The sequence below is a fragment of the Rhamphochromis longiceps genome, linkage group LG19 (genome assembly GCF_057381845.1).
Source record: "Rhamphochromis longiceps isolate RC_006_pf linkage group LG19, R_longiceps_female_GT1.1, whole genome shotgun sequence".
Taxonomy (NCBI): Eukaryota; Metazoa; Chordata; class Actinopteri; order Cichliformes; family Cichlidae; genus Rhamphochromis; species Rhamphochromis longiceps.
In genome coordinates this window covers 13,862,356-13,879,969 of record NC_140575.1, presented here as the reverse complement: position 1 = coordinate 13,879,969, position 17,614 = coordinate 13,862,356, and the positions used below count along the sequence as shown (strand labels likewise).

The window sequence follows — 17,614 nt, the reverse complement described above, 5'->3', positions numbered from 1 at the left end:
GAGGGTGGGGGGCAACCGAACTGTGACTTTGGGCAAAGAAAACAAAAACAAAATCTATTCTTTTCACATTCAGCTGAACAAACAACCAACTAAAATGTAAATTTGTCACAACATTTTCCAAGAAGCCAATGACAGCAATCTGAGCGAGTGAGAAAAGAAAGAAAAAACAAGCGTCTCCATACACAGTAAGGTGAAAACCACACGCACAACAATGACGGTGAAACCACATCAGACTCGAGAACTTCCTTCTCTCCCTGCGGGAAAACTGCGAGAAGAGTAGAAACAGGAGGAAAAGAAAAAGCAGCCACTCGCCAGATGCTGCAAATACGGTGACATTCACGAACTTCTAGTCCCTTACTGTCAACTATACACCTTCCTCTACTACACCACAGGTCACCACTGCCCATAGACTCCTTAACAGAAACCGCTGTTAAAGTGTTAGCCAATGCATTCACAGTACATTCTTCAACACAGGAATTCCAGTCTTGGCACACAAACCAAAGTGGAAGTTAATTAAATTAACTCAACTCCTTTTTTTACTTTTTTTTTTTTTTACATTGCACAGTCCATCTTTACAGTTTTCCCTTTCATACAGCAACGTGTGCTTTCCACAGTGAGAAAAGAAAAGAGGGGGGCAGCAGCTAAACCAAAGCATTTGGGGGTTCGTCTGTCAGAGTGACTCGAATATGTTGCTGTCAAACATATCTGATTGATTTTATTACAAGGCTGCCGTCCAGAGAGCACAACGATCAACAAATCTGTGTTTTTAGTCCCACTAAACTGATCTCTTCCAGCTTAGCCAGATGCTTCAACGCATTCGGAAGGTTCGGGCAGCATCTCATTAAACTCATGTCCTCAAGGCACTGTGATCATGAATCGTGATGCAGGATTATGCAGAGCAGTGGAAAGCAGACTTGTTTCTGCAACCGGGTGTGGGAATGAAGAGGGAAAACCAAACTGCTGTCACTTTTTACCCCCTTTCAAACAAAAAACAAAGAACAAATCCAGTTTAGACAGCTTAAAAACTGTTTACCGCCAGCACATCCCCAACGCAGCTTAGAGCAGGGTCAATTTGGTGTCCAAATTGTTTTTTCTTTTTAAATAAAAGAGGTCGAGTTGGTGTCATGAGTGCATTACATTCCTCTGATGCTATCTCGGGAGAACAGCTGTTAAAATTAATTTGGATTACAAGTCAGGCTGTAGAATCAAGGAGGGCTCCGTTTTCCAGTTTGTGGAGGGAATGATAAACCCAAAAAGAAAAGAAAAATACAGCAACTGCTCCCCGGAGGTGAGGAGTGAGAGCGATCCTCGATTCTGTGAGGTTTCACTAGACACTTAAAAGAAAAACTGGGGCTTCCTAGCTGATGTGGGATTTTCAAGTTTGTTTGTTTTTTAAGTTTTCTTTTGTTTTAACTACAACAAATACAGTCACACAATACAACATCCTTCTGACCTGGCAAGGAGAGAACCAAACCAAAAAAACCCCAAACAAAAACAAACAAAAAAACCCTCAGGTTCTCAGCCACGAGGTTGCGGGCCTGCAGGAGCAGTAAAAAGGACAGGAAGATGGATGGCGAGGTGGAGGGGGGGGGTTCACTTTTTGAGAGGCTGGTAAACGGAGGCGTTGGGGTCCAGGCTGGAGGGATTGGTGTCCATAAACTTTGAGGAGTAGTGGGGGGCCACGGGGGTCATGCTGCTGGTGTCGGCTGTGTAGGAGATGCTGGGCATGACGGCCATCACTTCTGCTATCTTCTGCTTCAGGTCTTTGATCTCCTGGTCCTTCTGCAGGATCTGACCTGAAAACAGATTTTAACAAGTCAGCCTGAGACATTTAAAACAAAAACAAAAAAGAACAACTCTGAGGACTGTGAACTTTTGTGAACCTTGTGCGATCTCCAGCTGCCTCTTGGCGTCCCCGAGTGCAGAGAAGAGGTCCAGTTTGATCCTGGTCTCTGCACTCAGGCTGTTCTCCAGGTGCTGGGTCTTGTCCTGCATGGCTGACAGCGCTGACATCAGCACCTCTGTGTCTTTTTCATTTTCTTTATATTTATGAAGCTCCTAAAAGATGGACAGGGAAACAGTGGGGGTCAGGAGGGGAGTGTGTTTGCAGAAAGGGTCAGCAGTTTGGAGGTTTTTCACACCTGATATTCCAGCAGCTTTTTTTGTGGGACAACTGAAAAGATCCAACAAGTCACTTTGTTATGTTAATTCCAACACAGCTCAATGGATGTTTGCGAGGAGGCACACTTAGGCTACGTCCACACTAGCCCGGGTAGATTTGAAAACTGTGTTTTCGTCTGAAAATGCTCCACGTTTTCACACAGTTGCGCGTCCACATTGAAACGGGTGAAAATGCTTACGTTCCAGTACTGCGCATGCGTGAAACACAAGAAGATTCGACCTGCCTCATTTCTGTCTGCCGTTTATTTACTTTCCGGCTCTTTGAAACGTCGTGGCAAAATGTTGAGGAAAAGCACCGAGTTTTTTTAAATGGACTAATAATGAGGTGGAGTAACACAAAAGTACAAAGTTGCAAAAGCGAGACAGAGTTGAAGAATTTGAAGAAAAGCTATCTGAAGCATGTACAGACTGATATTAGTCTTTAATAGGGCTGTCAAAATTGAGAGCAAACAAAACAACTGCTGTATAATGCCCTCCGCTATCTTAGTTTCATTGGTCACATGGCTGCATCATATGACTAACATGCGTCATCGTTTTAGAAAGTCTGCGTTTTCACTGTCCACACTGCAATGTGAAAGCACCGTTTTCAAATGCATGCGTTTTCAGGAGCGCTTTGAAAACGCTGCGTTTTCCATCAGCGAAAACACAGTCTCAGTGTGGATGGGAGGCCAAAACGATAACGCATATATGTGGACTTTATTATAACTTTATTATAGATTTAACAGACCAGGCTAGTATTTCTGCTGCAGTCTTTTATCACCCTGACACTCAGAAACATCTAAAACTTTATAATTTCATCCTGCACAAAATGTCTTGATGCATTCTCAATCATCCAGTAAAGTAAATCTCCAAAAGTTGATTCTGTTCATCTGGACGTAGCGTTTTGTGGGAGAAACGTTTAGTCACTCATCTAAGTGACGTCTTCAGTCTAGGCTGACTGCAGTTTTCCCCAACCTTATAAACAGTACATTTGCATAATGACTGAAACCAGCCCACTGAAGGAACAATGAGATGAGTGACGAAACGTTTCTCCCACAAAACGCTACGTCCAGATGAACAGAATCAACTTTTGGAGATTCTGCACAAAGTGCTTCATCATGACAGACGTTACATTTTGCTTCCTCACTTCCACTTTCCTGTCGCACTTTTCAATGATGGCTGCTACCAGACCCAAAGCAGAAGTGGCCGTGCACACAAGACTGTAAAAAGAAGCATGTGAAAAGACCCAAGCCTCTGATGGACTCATACGTCAAACCAAACAGTGAATTTCTCAAACCTGTACCTGCACTTTTAACTCAAGCTCTCGGATCTGGTCCTCCTTTAGCTTGATGTCCATTGTTAATTTCTTGCACTCCGTTTCTAATTCGGTGATCCGCCGCCGTAGCGTGTCTGTGCACTCCCCTCTGAGAGCAATGGGAAACACAAAGAATGGTGAATGACCCTCGAGGCCCACAGCAAACCACAAGTAACAGAGCTGGTGAGCCAGATGTGTACACACCTGGATGCTGCTGCTAGTGCTACTGCTCTGGCTGCTGTGGCCTCCTCTAACTTCTTTCTCTTCTTCTCCTCTGAGAGCTGCTTCTCGGCGGCAGCTCGGGCCTCCTGCTCCACTTTGAGCCTCTTCTCCAGTTGGCCCACTGTCTGTTTGTCCTTCTGCTTTGCCTGCACAGCATTATGGAGCCTACAGGAGCACAAAAGCCACAGAGCAGCTTGTTAGCACAACAGGAAGTGAGACCCTAAGGTAAATGGTAAATGGACTGGTTCTTATATAGTGCTTTTCTACACTTCTGAGCACTCAAAGCGCTTTACACAACTTGTGCATTCACCCATTAATAAAAGCGCATTTTCTTAGTGCTTTCTAACTAACATTCACACACACATTCATACTCCGATGGATGCATCGGAGAGCAATTTGGGGTTCGTATCTTGCCCAAAGATATTTGGCATGCAGACTGGGGGAAGCCAGGAACCACCAGCCTTCCGATCAGTAGATGAGCTGCTCTACTGCCTGAGCTACAGCCACCCAGGACGTCTGGAAGGCAAACCTCAGAGGCAACCCTACCAAACATTTACTGTAGATTTTTAGGGGACTTTTATTTTTATTATTATTTTATTAGACAAAACCTAAAGTTCTCGATGCAAACCCCCACCGCGCTCCTTCACCCAGTTGTTTTCTTTATGTTTGTTTGTTTTTAACTCTCCTCCACGATGGCAGCAGCACCACTCACTTGTTCTGCAGCAGTTCGTTCTCCTGCCGCAGTTGGCCCAGCTCGGTGCGTATCGAGCGCTCGGCGCTGCCCAGTGAGCCGATCTGGCTGCGCAGGTCCTGCTCCACCTGCCGGCTGGCCTGTAGGTCCGCCTTCAGCTTCTTGACATCCTGCTCCAGTCTGTCCCGGGCAGGAGCATGACAAGAGGTGAGAAACACACAGAGGTCACGAGAAGGAAACACAACAAAAATCAAAGTTTGAGAAGCACAGCAACATTTAAATTCAGGTGCAGTTAAAGCCACAGCAATAATAAAATCAAGATGATTGAGGAAAAAAAAAAAACATTTGAGAAACCCTGCCCTCTATCTGTGGCTTTTATTTTTCTCATTCCTTTACACAAGGGAACTTCTCTCTAAAACCTCTGACTCTCCTCCTAAGTGAATGAAGAAGGCGGGTTTCTTTTAGTCAGTGGGAAGAATAAAACGAGGGTCAGATGTCTGATGAGGAGAAAAGAACAGGACAGTTCAACAAACGTGCAACGTTTTGAAAAGTGGCCTTAACTCGTAATCATCGTGAATAAAATTTTTGCCATTTTCAAACTATTTTACATGAAACCATGGATCACAGGGAGATGTGTTAATATCAGCAAACCAGTAAAAAATCATTTTAAAAATTATACAAAACAAGCAAAAAATAAATAAATAAATAAAATATAGTCAGGTCCGTGAATAACTGGTAAAATAAAGTTTTCTTCTGTACACCATCTCAGTGAATGCTAAATGAAAAAAGCAGGAAGTTACTGCATATGTACACAAATGTTAATAATCTGTAAACAGTTAATTTGATGCTTTTGTTAAATCCCTTAAATTAAAGTTCGAGCTCGGCACTTCGATCCCAATTCTGCCTCTGGAGATAAAAATCAGTTAGTTGCTAAACTTTTTACGAGACAACCTTCCCTGATTAATGTTCTGGAGGCTAAAACTGAACTCGGCTGAAATAAACCTCATAAGCCGCTTTCCCTCAGTGTCGGGCGAAATCCTTAAAAGAAGCTTCACTCCTGATATCGCTGATGAGGTCAGAACGGTGCATTTATGAATATAAACCATGTCTGTGTCTTCTTACCGAACCAGTGCTTCCGGCTTGCTGAGCTGGTTGTTGGGGATGCAGTTGTCGGTGGGGTCCCTGTGGGAGCCGCCCGACGTTCCTTTCATCAGTAGCTTGTGCTTCTTCTCGTTCTTCCCCGCAAACGACGACGTGGGCGTGGGGACGCTGCCGTTGGTGGTGCTGTGGCCGCGGGGCGAGGAGTTAAGCGCCGCAGTGTTGCTGCTGGCATTTTTGCAATTTTTGGAGGACGACGATGAGGAAGAAGAAGAGGAGGAGGAATTGTTGTCCTCTTTAAGGAGCAGGTTCTCTGTACTGCCCAGCTCTGTGTTCAGTCTCTTGTTATTCATATGGTTCTCCATATACTCCATCTCCTGGAGTTTAGAGTCCACTGATGATGGCAGGATGCTGTTATGCTGTTTTTTAGCTTCCCCTCGTCCCTCTTTCCCTTTTTCTCTATATTCTAGCTCCGGCAGTTGTGCCAATGTCTTTTTATTGACTGGGGCGCCATTCTGTGACACTGGAGGTGTGTCCACTTCAGATATACCTTTAGCTGCCGTCGCCGCTGTGGGAGCACAGAAACACAGCAATGTTTATGTGAATATTCATGTGTATTAGAGGTGTGATGGTACGTAAATCACAACACGTTAACCCTCAGGGGTCAAGGGTAGAAATACTTTTGATTTTATCTTCATATTTAACCTATAAACCCATTTACCTTGCTGTGTGAGAGACTTTGGACTATTTCGACAGACTGTATTAACACAATGGACCGAAAATGGCACAAAAAACGAAATATATATATTTTTTTTTACTGTGAAAACCACAAACATGTTTAGTGAACTAAACCTGACTTTAAATGCAAATATACAATGTAAACTTCAAATATATGTACAAACCTGGCTAACGGTTAGCTAAAGTTAACTACAACAATTTACATTCAAATTCAGTCAGTTCTTTCAACTACTTACAAAACAATCAGGTAAGGCTGTTCGACATAACGATATATATCGGATGACGATATGAAAACGTCTGTCATTTCCTAGTTTGCCTCGTGGTGTAGCAAAATAAACTGTTTACAGCATCGTTTTGATGGTCACTGTAGAATTTCTTAAACTTCTATCTTTGTCTTATATTTAAAATAACCACACTACGGACGGACAAGCGACTGTTTTTATGCGTTGTCGTTAGCAACAACGACGGTAAAACCATCGCTTGGCTCCGCCATCCGCTTGTTTATTTTCCACATAAATTTTTCAAAATAAAGCTGAAGATTCTGTTGAGATTTTTCAAAATAAACTGAATCACGTGAAATAGTATGTAGAGTATTTACGGGCGAGAAGCTAAAAAGAGCCGTCAGGTGCTAGAAAATAAACCTTAGAGCGGGCTTTTCCCCGCAGCAGCACGCCGTGTAAAAAATGCTCACAAAGAAAGTTGCGGCAGTTTCAAATTATTTAACACTCAATTCCAGGTACACAACGCCCAGCTGAAAACACTTCACGTAAGTCGACTTGCCCGAGATTCACAGAATTTACAGAAAATATTTTATATAAAGTAAAATGTTTGTGATATATATCGTTGTCAGGACGATAAATGTCTTATATCGGGATATGAGATTTTGGTCATATCGCACAGCTCTAAAAATCAGGCGTCGCAATAAGATTCCACACATATTATTTGCACTACTCCCAAAATAATAGTTCCTGTCCACGACAAGATAGAGGGGGACATTGCAAGCCTGACACCTCCAGGGTGTATCTACTCCTGATGTCCACCTGGAGACAGCGTTTACATTTCAATCTGTCTCCAGTGGCTTTCTGGCCAGAGTCTGTGACATTCAGCAGCAGCCGCATTGTTTTGACACACAAAACAAATTTAAAAAAAAAAAAAAGTCCACATTACACACCGACTACACACTGCAAACAATTAAATGTCACTAAACTCTCAAATCTCAAAACTCGTCTCCCTTTCACCACTATCATTCCCACAATTTTCCCCTCTTCCTCAGCAACCACATGGTGGTGTTGGCATGTAATTTTCTGATTGGTTGATGCATTTTTCACCAATAGTAAAGAGGCTATCCTTAGAAAACTGTTATACAGTTTCTTCCTGCACCAAATGAGACAGTTTTCAGGAAAAAGCTGAGTTTAAATTATTTATCGTAAGTCTGGTTTATTGGCCTATCAACAAAATGTAAAAACTGGTACATAGTTTGAAGTCTGCACTTTCAACACGTGTTTAAACAGAGTCTCAGTGAGGCTGGGTCTTGTTGATACATAATCTTAAATCTGTTACGTGATCTGGACACGCCGGCGCATCCGTCGACTCCAGAGGGTTAAAAGTCCATTTATGTCCAACAGATCGGTTTTGCTCGACCCTCGTATATTTTCACTGAGCTCTAGCTGAGTGACATGCAACGGCTACAAAAATTCAGGCAAAGTTAATAGCAGCAGTTCACCTGCATGCATGCAGATGAACATGTGTGCTCATTAAACTCTCTCAATGCTTTCATTGAAAGCCTTTATTGTTATCACAGAAGCGAGTGTTGCTGTGGTCGACCTCGTTCTTGGCACCCCCTCTTTGCTGCCTGCGTGTTTGAAACTGAACTTCTGGCCTTGACGGTTTGTACTGTAATTTGCATTAACTATGAACATACTGCACTTACTCTTTACCTGTTACATCATCATTATATAAAGTATATATGCAAGCCTCCATATGTTATATCTGAAACAGGACTTTCAGTTACACCTGTGAACACTGACAGCAGGCTCAGGTGTTTTATTTGTGAAAAAAGTGACTGTGGCTACGACCTCACATCGTTTTCACACCAGCTCCTCACACATCTGTCTAATCACACCCAATGTGGTGACTGAGTGGAAGGAGTGTTTATCTAAACTGTGAGGCAGGTGCACATGTGACCATACACTTTGGATAGAAAGGGAAGACGTACGATTTATTTGACTGAAATGATTCATGAGAAACAAATGAGAGCTTGACCAAAGCTGTGATTAGAAAGGATGTTCAAAATTATATGAAGAGGATCAAACCTCTAAAACTAAAATCGGCCTCCATGTTTCACAGCAAAAATAAAAAAAGAACTTTGTAGTCGTAGAGTGGAGCCACATTGAGCCATACAAGCTAAATCACCAGACAGACATTACATTCTTTGCTCAGAACTACCTGATAGTACCAGAGCGCCAAACACATGAACCATTAAAATGATAAAATGGAAAGTGCACTGCAAAATGGAAAAGTTGTTTTTATCTGAATGACTGAAGCACACTGTTTAAATCTAGACAAGACTTTACCTTTTCATCCATCTTTACTAATATTATAGCACTTACTATACATCTTCCAGGTGGCAGAATTCAAATAAGTAAAACTGGAACAACTACTCGGCTGCCCGTGTTCGCAATGAAGCGCAATCAAGGCGTCCACACGGGAAGTGATTAGCAGCCCCCAAAGACCCAACATGAAGGGACTTCAAACAACAGTGAGTGAAATAACCCCTGGGAATACAAATTTCAAGGTGAGAAACTACCAATGAAAAGGTCACCTCTGTCAGCTATCAAACAATAAACAACAAGGGAATCACGTCCTGTGTAGACCTGGAGACCTAACCACTTAAGCCATGAACAATCGAATCACTGCCTTAGGGCAGCGAGCTAACAACCACAGCATGGACGGAGTGAGAAGATAATCAAGGACATAACGAGATTTCTGCATGTGTGCAGGTTTGAATCTTACCTTCTTCGGCTTCGCGCTCTTGCCTCTGAAGCATCTGTTGCTCTGGAGGCAGAGCCTGCTGTAGAAGCTGCATGTAAAACTCATTCTCCTTCTGCACCTCCTTTTGCTTCCGGAGGCGCATTTTATAGCTTACATAGCTCTTGAAGCCGAAGCCCAACGTGACCACGGGGTAGCCGATGCTACGGAGACGAACACAAAACGCACATTCATGAGGTCACTGGGCACAGATGAAGGGTTACTACAATTTTTTACTCCAATTTTTTTTTCCTAATGAAAACAATTAAAACAGTCAAAATATGCTTATGCAGACACTAATGTACCTCCAAGTAAAATCTATGTGTGGGAAGCACTTTGTGACTTCAAAAATCTCTTTGCCAACTTCATAAAAAGGGGAAAAAAGTTCAAAAATAAATTCACACAGAAATACAAATGCAGGTATTTGGTATTCATCAGTGACAATAATAAATAAAAACAGGACCAGGATTAATTTATTTGGACCAGTCTCATATCAAAATTAGAGTCGTCAGGCTTTGTCATTTGCAGGCATTCTTTTCCTTTTTCATCTCACATACTCACATACGGAGACACCTTACGTGACCGTAAGTTGAATAAAAGCTTCCCGAGAGTTAAACCTGACTGTCATCCTTCTACTTTCTCACTTAACTCTGACTGAACAGAACAAATTAAAAATAAGAGTCACAGGGAGCCTGCTGTCAAAGATCAGTGCAGTCCTGGAAACACCAGGAAAATGTGCAGACATCTGCATACAAAGACTCTTTAAGTGTAAGCAGATGAATCATGCTTACACGTGTAGACTTGGTCACGTGTCATGTTTAAAAGTACACAATAAGGCACATTTAGATGTATTGTGTACTTTTAAACATGATCTTAGTGGTTTTATGTACTGAATGAAGCAGTGTGAACATTATAGTTCATACGCTTATTTTTTTTCATCTTTACCTAAAAAAATATCTGTTAGCTGCGTTCAAGACAGTGAACTTAAGCTGTAACAGAACAGTGGCTCACCAGTGTGCAGCAAAAGGGCGACATAGGTCCACGTGGAAGTTCTTCAGGTCTTTGAATCTGATGGCTGCCTCGATGTACACAAAGAGTATCCATAGAGACACGGTGGGTAGACAGACCCCCCTCTCTGAAAAAGCAAAGCAGCACAAAGATGTGAGAGCATGACTCATTTACAAAGCAGTAAATATTTTTTTAAAAAAAGTGCCTAAGGCGTCAACTTTTTGTATTTATTTGAGTTTAGGAGGTTTAGGAAATGCTGAAGTAGAGGCTCATGGTTCAACACAACCAGTGTTGGACGAGAAGATCAACAACCAAAGACACCATGCTGAACACTAAAGCGTCTTCCCCTCACAGCTTATTAATTTAACACTGATATCAGAACAGGACTCTGTATCTGTGGATACCTGAAGGTATCAGTATCGGATCGACCAACATCTCAGATTCTTCCACCCAAACTCTGAGACAATATCATAATTTAAGGATTCATTTACAATTTTAAACATTTTCAGAAGTGCAAAAAGCACGAACTTTTTCATAGAGAGGTGCACACGGAAAATGCATAACATGTTGGTCGGGCTTGTTGAAGAAGGAATTTCAACAACTAATCAATGTCATCAGCATGAAAATAGATGGGAATGTGTTTGTAGCATCACATTTTTATGGAAATGATGTCAGCCATTAAACCCCCCCACCCCAAGCATACAGTTTATATGTTTATGGACATGTTTGTGAATTGTTAACTGCACATAAAACAGTATAGTACAGTAAGATTTCCAACATGGGGTGGTCAGAATACAGACGGTAACCATTGTTTCAGGGGCTCTAAACACTGATTTCCCACTAGGCTGTGGAGAGCTGGGGGATATTAATACTCCTGTGATGTCCTCTCGGTCTGAATGTCACTGGTGAGTACGGCTGGAGAGCTCAGAAAGCAACTGGGAGCCAGTTTCAGTTCCCCCGCCCCAAATTGGCACTAACATTTCAATCTGACACCCGGCCTTCGGTCAGCTCAGGGGGACCCCGCTAAATCAGACTGACAACTAATCCTCAGAGGCCAGCTTGCTTACACATGGCGTGCAAAATTCTCAGAAACAACTATTTGTAAATACAACGACAGAGAGTAACCGAGAGTCGCACAACGCCTTCGCACCTGCTTTTCCCCTGAAGGGACGGTTGTTTTTAAGTGGTGATAAGCGTGACTACAAAGGATGAGTTATTTTAGCAGTTCATGAGTGAATGATTTACAGCACACATTTACATCCCGAGGACAAAAAAAAAAAAAAATCCCAAACAAAAGGAAAGATTGTGATAAAAATATGGTCAACCAGCATTTATTTAAAAATGGATTTAATTTTTTAAATATTACATTTAATTTTTAAACATACAAAATATCCCTAAAGGTCAACACTGCATAGCCTTACCTGTGTGCCAAACATACTGCACCCACACGTAGGTACTGGCAGCAAAGAACAGCCATTGCACTGGGATGAAGAGGAGGCAAATGATGTCCGAGGTAAACGCCACACACACAAAGAATACTGAAAAGGCCTGTTGGGCAGAGGAAAGGCGATTATTACCAACATCGCAGGCAGAAGAAGAAGTGTACATTATCAGATGTTTCATTAGAGAGGCTGGTTACCAAAGTTTTCATAGTTCATTTTACTTTTTCCCATTTAATTGCTCTTTTTGTGTAATTTTATTTTTACCTTTTTGAGCCCTTTTGTCTCGCACCTTATTTATTAGGAATTCCCCAACTTGTTGGATAAGTAAAGCCTGTTACCTTAATTAAAAATGTGTCATCAGTGGTAAATGAATGACATTTTTGGTTCTTTCTTCTCTGTGAGAAGCAAACACTTCCTATCCGGCAGCACTGATAATGGCCCCGAGGCTAAACTAAAATTATGATTTCACGTTAGAATAAGGAGATTTGGGACAGAGAAGGGCCCGCAGGCCTGATGAGATCTCTGCTGTTTGTATGTGAGAGGAGCGCTCTGATCCTAAGAGGCAGCAAACAAGATTACTGATAAGAACAACATGTTGTCTTTGAGATTGTAGCAGGACTCGACTGCCTCACATCCAGGGAACTGACACTTTTATGCTGATAACCTGAAAGGCTGTTTTATTCCTCACTGCTCTCACCTGTACATCAACCCAGCTAACCACATTTTCCCATCAAGTGTCTGACACTTCTCCTGGAGTGTGGTTATGTCAGTGCTCATTTTACCATCTTTTTTTATATATATATATATATATATATATATATATATATATATACACATACACACACACACACACACACACACACACACATCCTCTCATCATTTACTAGACAGTCACTTTTCCACCAGCCTATACAACTTCTCTGATTTATTTATCTTATCAGTCACATTATTCAGAGTTTGTTCAGGTTATAACTGTTTAGACTGTGTTTTAACCTAGAGAGGTTCAAATGGGCCACAATGAACATTCATCTCAAATTTTTTAAACGTCTTTAACCACTTCAGTCATGAAACTGTTGATCAGTATTTAGACTCCTTTCACTGTACTACACAGATACTTTGAGGATGCCCAGTTCATATTTCACCAGCAGAACTTTACCTTTTTGCTCAAAAGAACATTTAAACAAATAAAAGTCATTAACAACTAATGTTTAGGGCCTAAATTCAGCATCTCAGGCGGTAAATAAAAACAGCATGTGTATGTATATTCTTATTTTAGTTCCACATCTAAAAAGCTGAGTAGTGACAATAATAAAAAGGCTGTAATTATGTTTTTGTGGCTAAATAATAAAATAAATAAATAAGTGGCCATAACTCGGCTACGTGATTCTTATGCAGATCACACATCCTAAGAAGATTTTAATCTAAGGTTGTGCAATTCACACCAAAATCTACATTCAATAACAAGAATTCTCAATGCAACATTATTGTGCATTCACTTTTTTGCTATAAATCCATATAAACACTTTTCTTTAACAATCAGACTCACTCCTAAAAAAACATTTTGGCAGGTCAGCTTTAACCAAGATTGTCGGAGGAGCAAGTTTTGGTTAACAAGCTAAAGGAATGATCAGTTGTGATCTCAATACTCATTAAAATGAATGTGATTCTGATTTTTGTTTTAGCATCCCAGGTTTAATTTGCTCCAAAACATAGAGCCTGGTCATAGTTTGTGGTCTGCTGAACTTTAAAACCTGTACGAGCTCTCAGAGTTTATCACGAGTTTCTTTGGGGGATCAGAATGAATAAATATTCCTCCATAACTCACACATGGGACAAATATGACGTGCTGACCATCACAATCCGACCACCAACATCCAAATAGGAAAACTAAACACATCCCAAAAGCCTGTGACAGACTCAAACTCCACCTCCTTGAACTGCAGTTTGTTGCAGCAGAACTTCAGAGAAGCATGCGAGTGGACTCAAATGTTCACATGTGGCAGGCAACATTATAAGAAGTGTGCAAAAATTCTTAAATTCGCAAAAAAAAACTAGGGGTAACTTATTTTGTTTATGCTGAAACTTTTCCCTCACTCCATTCATTAGAGGTCCCCAGACACCATCACCAGGAGTCTTCCTCCAGCCAGTGGCTATGTTCAAAGGCAGTCATGTTTTCAGTGTGAAAAGCTTCTTCTCCATCAAGCACTGATCAGGTTTCTCAGAAAAATGTTTGGCATCACTGTCAGTGTTACAACACAGTAAAAATAAATAGAGTGCCCTTATGTTTTCTAATATCCCTCTACTACACACTGTCCATTATGTTGTAATGAATTCAAACACTCTTCCACAATTAAAACTCATTTAATTCACTAACAGATAAATCATGTGATTAAGAGCTGGTCTCAAGGGGAAATGCAAAAGTAAAAGTGAAGCCATTTCTGATCTGGATAGCTATGCACTGCCAAATGAATCGGGCAATATGACCAACTGGATAGCACAGTGAGTCTCCTGCTGAGTCCAGCTGGATGAGCGGTTTCTTGTTTTCGTTTATCCTCCCACAATGAACGACTACTGTCCAATACGGTGGAGTTGGAGTCTGTCACAGGGTGAGAGTCCCTGCCGACCACTGCTAGCTTTCCAAAAAAAGAGCGTCGGTTTTGTCAACTAGTGAATCGATACTATGCCATCTAAGATGGTTGAAAATACACAAACAAAAACAGACAATTCACTGAGAGACTGAGACTATATCAGTGAGACCATGTGCAGGAAGCACTCACCTGTGTTTATAAATATGAAATATTACACTGAGCTATCTTTACACAGTGATGCAGGTCCGAGTTAGCGACACAGGCTAAATACTCCAATGACTTCAGTTCTATCATATCTATAGGTATGGCCCTGTATTCGCACACATCAGTGAACTGAACAAAGGATTCTGGTTCCCCAGAAGTTTGGATTAAAAAATATACGAAGTCAGGCCTTTGCAGTAGCTGTTCATTAACTACAGAGGAAAATGCCCCTACATATGAGGCCCCCTCCATCATAAGACCCTACTAAAACCTGACTGAACACCCATTTTTGAAAAATTCTGATTACTTTTTATCTATGTTACTGTTTTTTTTAATGTGTGGTACTGTTTTATTCTTTTGGCTGCAAATCAGACTATGTAAATTCTGTGCATCTTTTCAGTTGTTCAGTGTGTAGTCCATACTTTAAGTCATCTACTCACCAGCCCCTGGTATCTAAAGGAGTCGTACACACTCCGGATGAAGAGCCAGAATGGCCAGAGGTACTCAAACCTGAACTCAAGTACAAAATCTGCCAGTAGCACCAGTGCCCAGACCACCAGGAACTTCAGGTACAGGAAGGTACTAGAAATACATTTACAAACAAAAACAAAAAACCCTGAATGACAGAAAACTGTTTTCCAACACAAACACACAAGAAAATTTAAGAGTCTAGACTGGTAATGACATTTGTTGCAGCGTAGATTTTCTCAAGCAAGTATTTCCATAAATGCACAAAAAGCAATTATGAGTTTATAGTTATTAGTTCACATCAGATGCACTCAATAATAGTGAGAATAAAAACTGTGAGGAGGTACAACTGCTCACTTTCTTGTTTGAACAAAAACCACCAGAAGCACAAAAAAAAAGCCTGACTAAAGCTTCCTATCTCATGGCTTCAGCTGGACAACAGTGCCAAGCAATTTAAAAGAGGCACTTGGAAACCAAATCTCTCTTCTGCCTGCTGTGACAGAGCAAAGAACCTGAACCCCAGGCAGCAAGAACATGTGTTTGATTGTGGGAAAATATAGCCAAAAAAAAAAAAAAAACCTTGATAGTGCCTACATGTGAAAATATAGTACTGAGCAAAAGTCTAGAGCCATCCCTTCCGGATTTATATTTTGCTAGGAAAATGGGAAAGAAGTGTAGCAATTTATTCTTCAACACAGCCTGGACGCTCTTCAAGAAATCCCTGCAATTTCTTAAAGCAGCCCTCAGAAATAGTTTTCCAGGCTTCCTGGAGGAAAATCAAAGCTCTTCTCTGGATGTTGGCTCCCTTGTGTTCTGTTGTCTCTCATAAGACAATCCCACCATGCTTCAATCATGTGGAGGTCCAGGTTCTGGCGAAGCCAATCCATGACTGCCCTGGTACACTTTTACTGGATGGGCAGTCTGTCAGGGATAACTGTCATCCTGAGAAATGAAGCTGTTGCCACTGATCTTAAGTACAGTTCTAGTGTAATTTGGCATATCTCAGCCTTTTTGCCCCATTTTTCTTCCTTAAGAATGGCTTCTTGGCAGCCACCCTTCCACTGACAGCATTTCTGACGAGGCTTCAGCCAACATTAAACGATCAACTGAAGGACCAGATGCAGCTCTCGGGACTGCATCTGGTCTGCATCTCATGCTTCTTTACAATTTAATTTTTCTTTTTGCCAGTTGTCTGTAGACACAACACTGGTTCAGTTAGGTAACTATTTTTTTCTTGAAGGATTCATAGGTCAAGATTGGAAGGCATTCCTCTGAACATGGTCAAGTTGAAGGACTGGACTGAAAACGTGGGGAAAAAAAACAAAAAAAATATAGCCAAAGTGCAAAATGTTTTTAAACTAACTTCAGAAAGCCTGGAGAACTATTACAAGTACATCTGGCTCCTTGGACGCAAAAAAAACATGAGGAGTGGCTCAAGACTTTTGTTTTGCCTTGGGCACAAGAAGTTGGAAGACGATTTCTCTGCTGACAAAGACTGTAGGAGAATGAAGTAAGATGTGTACCTGGAGCTGAAGATTTGGATATGACATCGGTGCCACACTGCAGCAGGGATATAAACACTGCTCTAACCTCTTGCTGCTTTTATCCTGCATTTGCTAGAGACCCAGAAAGTGGCCCACTGGGGGTGCTCTGATGTCGGGGGGAGGCACCTGTTCAATAATTCAAACATTGCCCCACATTTCCAGGTCCTCATGCCACGTGTGTAAACTAAATGGCCTTTAACGTTAATATGTATGAAGCCACACACAGCTGGAGACTGGAAGCACAGCCAAGCCACTGAGAGCTGTTAAAAGCGAGTGACAGCAGCCTTATCGACACGTTTGTGGTTAATGTTACACCACTGTCGTTGAGGCTCATGTGATGATGTTGGCAATAATAAGCTGGTGGACCTGCTAACAGCGAAGCAGCTAACTTTGGCACCTTCAGCCAGTGACAGCTGACTCTGGCGCACAGTTAACACCCGGGATTCTTTAGTTATCATGAAAAAGTCAGCTGCAGTGTAATTCAATTAGTAACTGTGCTATGGAGCCGGAGTCAAAGCTCAAAACAGGCTGTTTTGGGGCCTAGCGCTATAGTTAGCTTACATGCTAGTGTAGCATATAACGAAAACATACTAGAGCTAGCTGCCTGGCTAGGTTAACAGGCTGTCAAGAAGTGGCAGCAGCTGTGAGGTTAGGGAGGCGTATTAACGCAAACAACCCATTCATTTCCCTTCGTTGAGCAGGCTCCGTGTAAGTTACCTGCCGTATATCCCCTCGGTGATTCGGTTCCGTTTTAACGGCCGTCGGAGTTTGCTGCAGTCCGCATTGCGCCGCTTCATCCTCCTCCACTTGGCTTTGGCCTTCGAGTACCCGCCGTAATCTTATCCAGTTTTCTTGCGTGTGCGGACAGAGATAATAAATAAAGGTGCTTGTGATATATATCGCTGTTGTTATTATTTTTTTCCCCCACTTGAAACAAAGAAATAAATAAATGACTATTCGGGGAACCTCCTCTTTTCTGTTAGCGCAGGCTCAATAAGCCCAGAGCGCGTTGTGTTTTACCTAGTGTGGCTGTCAGACGGCCGGTGCGACCAATCACCGTTTCCGTCAAGGACTCCTTTTTTGACAGACACACAGAAGAGCCAATCACTGCC

General features: G+C 41.8%; 1 protein-coding gene across 1 annotated transcript; it reads right to left on the bottom strand.

Moving 5' to 3' along the window:
- maco1b (macoilin 1b) lies at positions 1-17,514 on the bottom strand. The gene is made up of 11 exons (XM_085390969.1): positions 17,220-17,514; positions 14,931-15,072; positions 11,681-11,807; positions 10,263-10,386; positions 9,237-9,415; positions 5,511-6,054; positions 4,410-4,568; positions 3,680-3,862; positions 3,464-3,584; positions 1,884-2,058; positions 1-1,796 (listed from the first exon to the last, which is right to left on the bottom strand). The coding sequence occupies exons 1-11, from the start codon at positions 17,297-17,299 to the stop codon at positions 1,594-1,596; spliced, it is 2,037 nt and encodes a 678-aa protein (XP_085247095.1). The 5' UTR covers positions 17,300-17,514; the 3' UTR covers positions 1-1,593.
- Between the last annotated feature and the right edge of the window lie 100 nt (positions 17,515-17,614).

Excerpts from the sequence above, each read along its gene's own strand:
- maco1b (XM_085390969.1), bottom strand. The coding sequence starts at position 17,299 with ATGAAGCGGCGCAATGCGGACTGCAGCAAACTCCGACGGCCGTTAAAA. Across the intron at positions 9,416-10,262 it reads CGCCCTTTTGCTGCACACTG|CATCGGCTACCCCGTGGTCA; the intron begins GTGAGCCACTGT and ends TCGTCTCCGTAG. Across the intron at positions 1,797-1,883 it reads GCAGCTGGAGATCGCACAAG|GTCAGATCCTGCAGAAGGAC; the intron begins GTTCACAAAAGT and ends ATCTGTTTTCAG.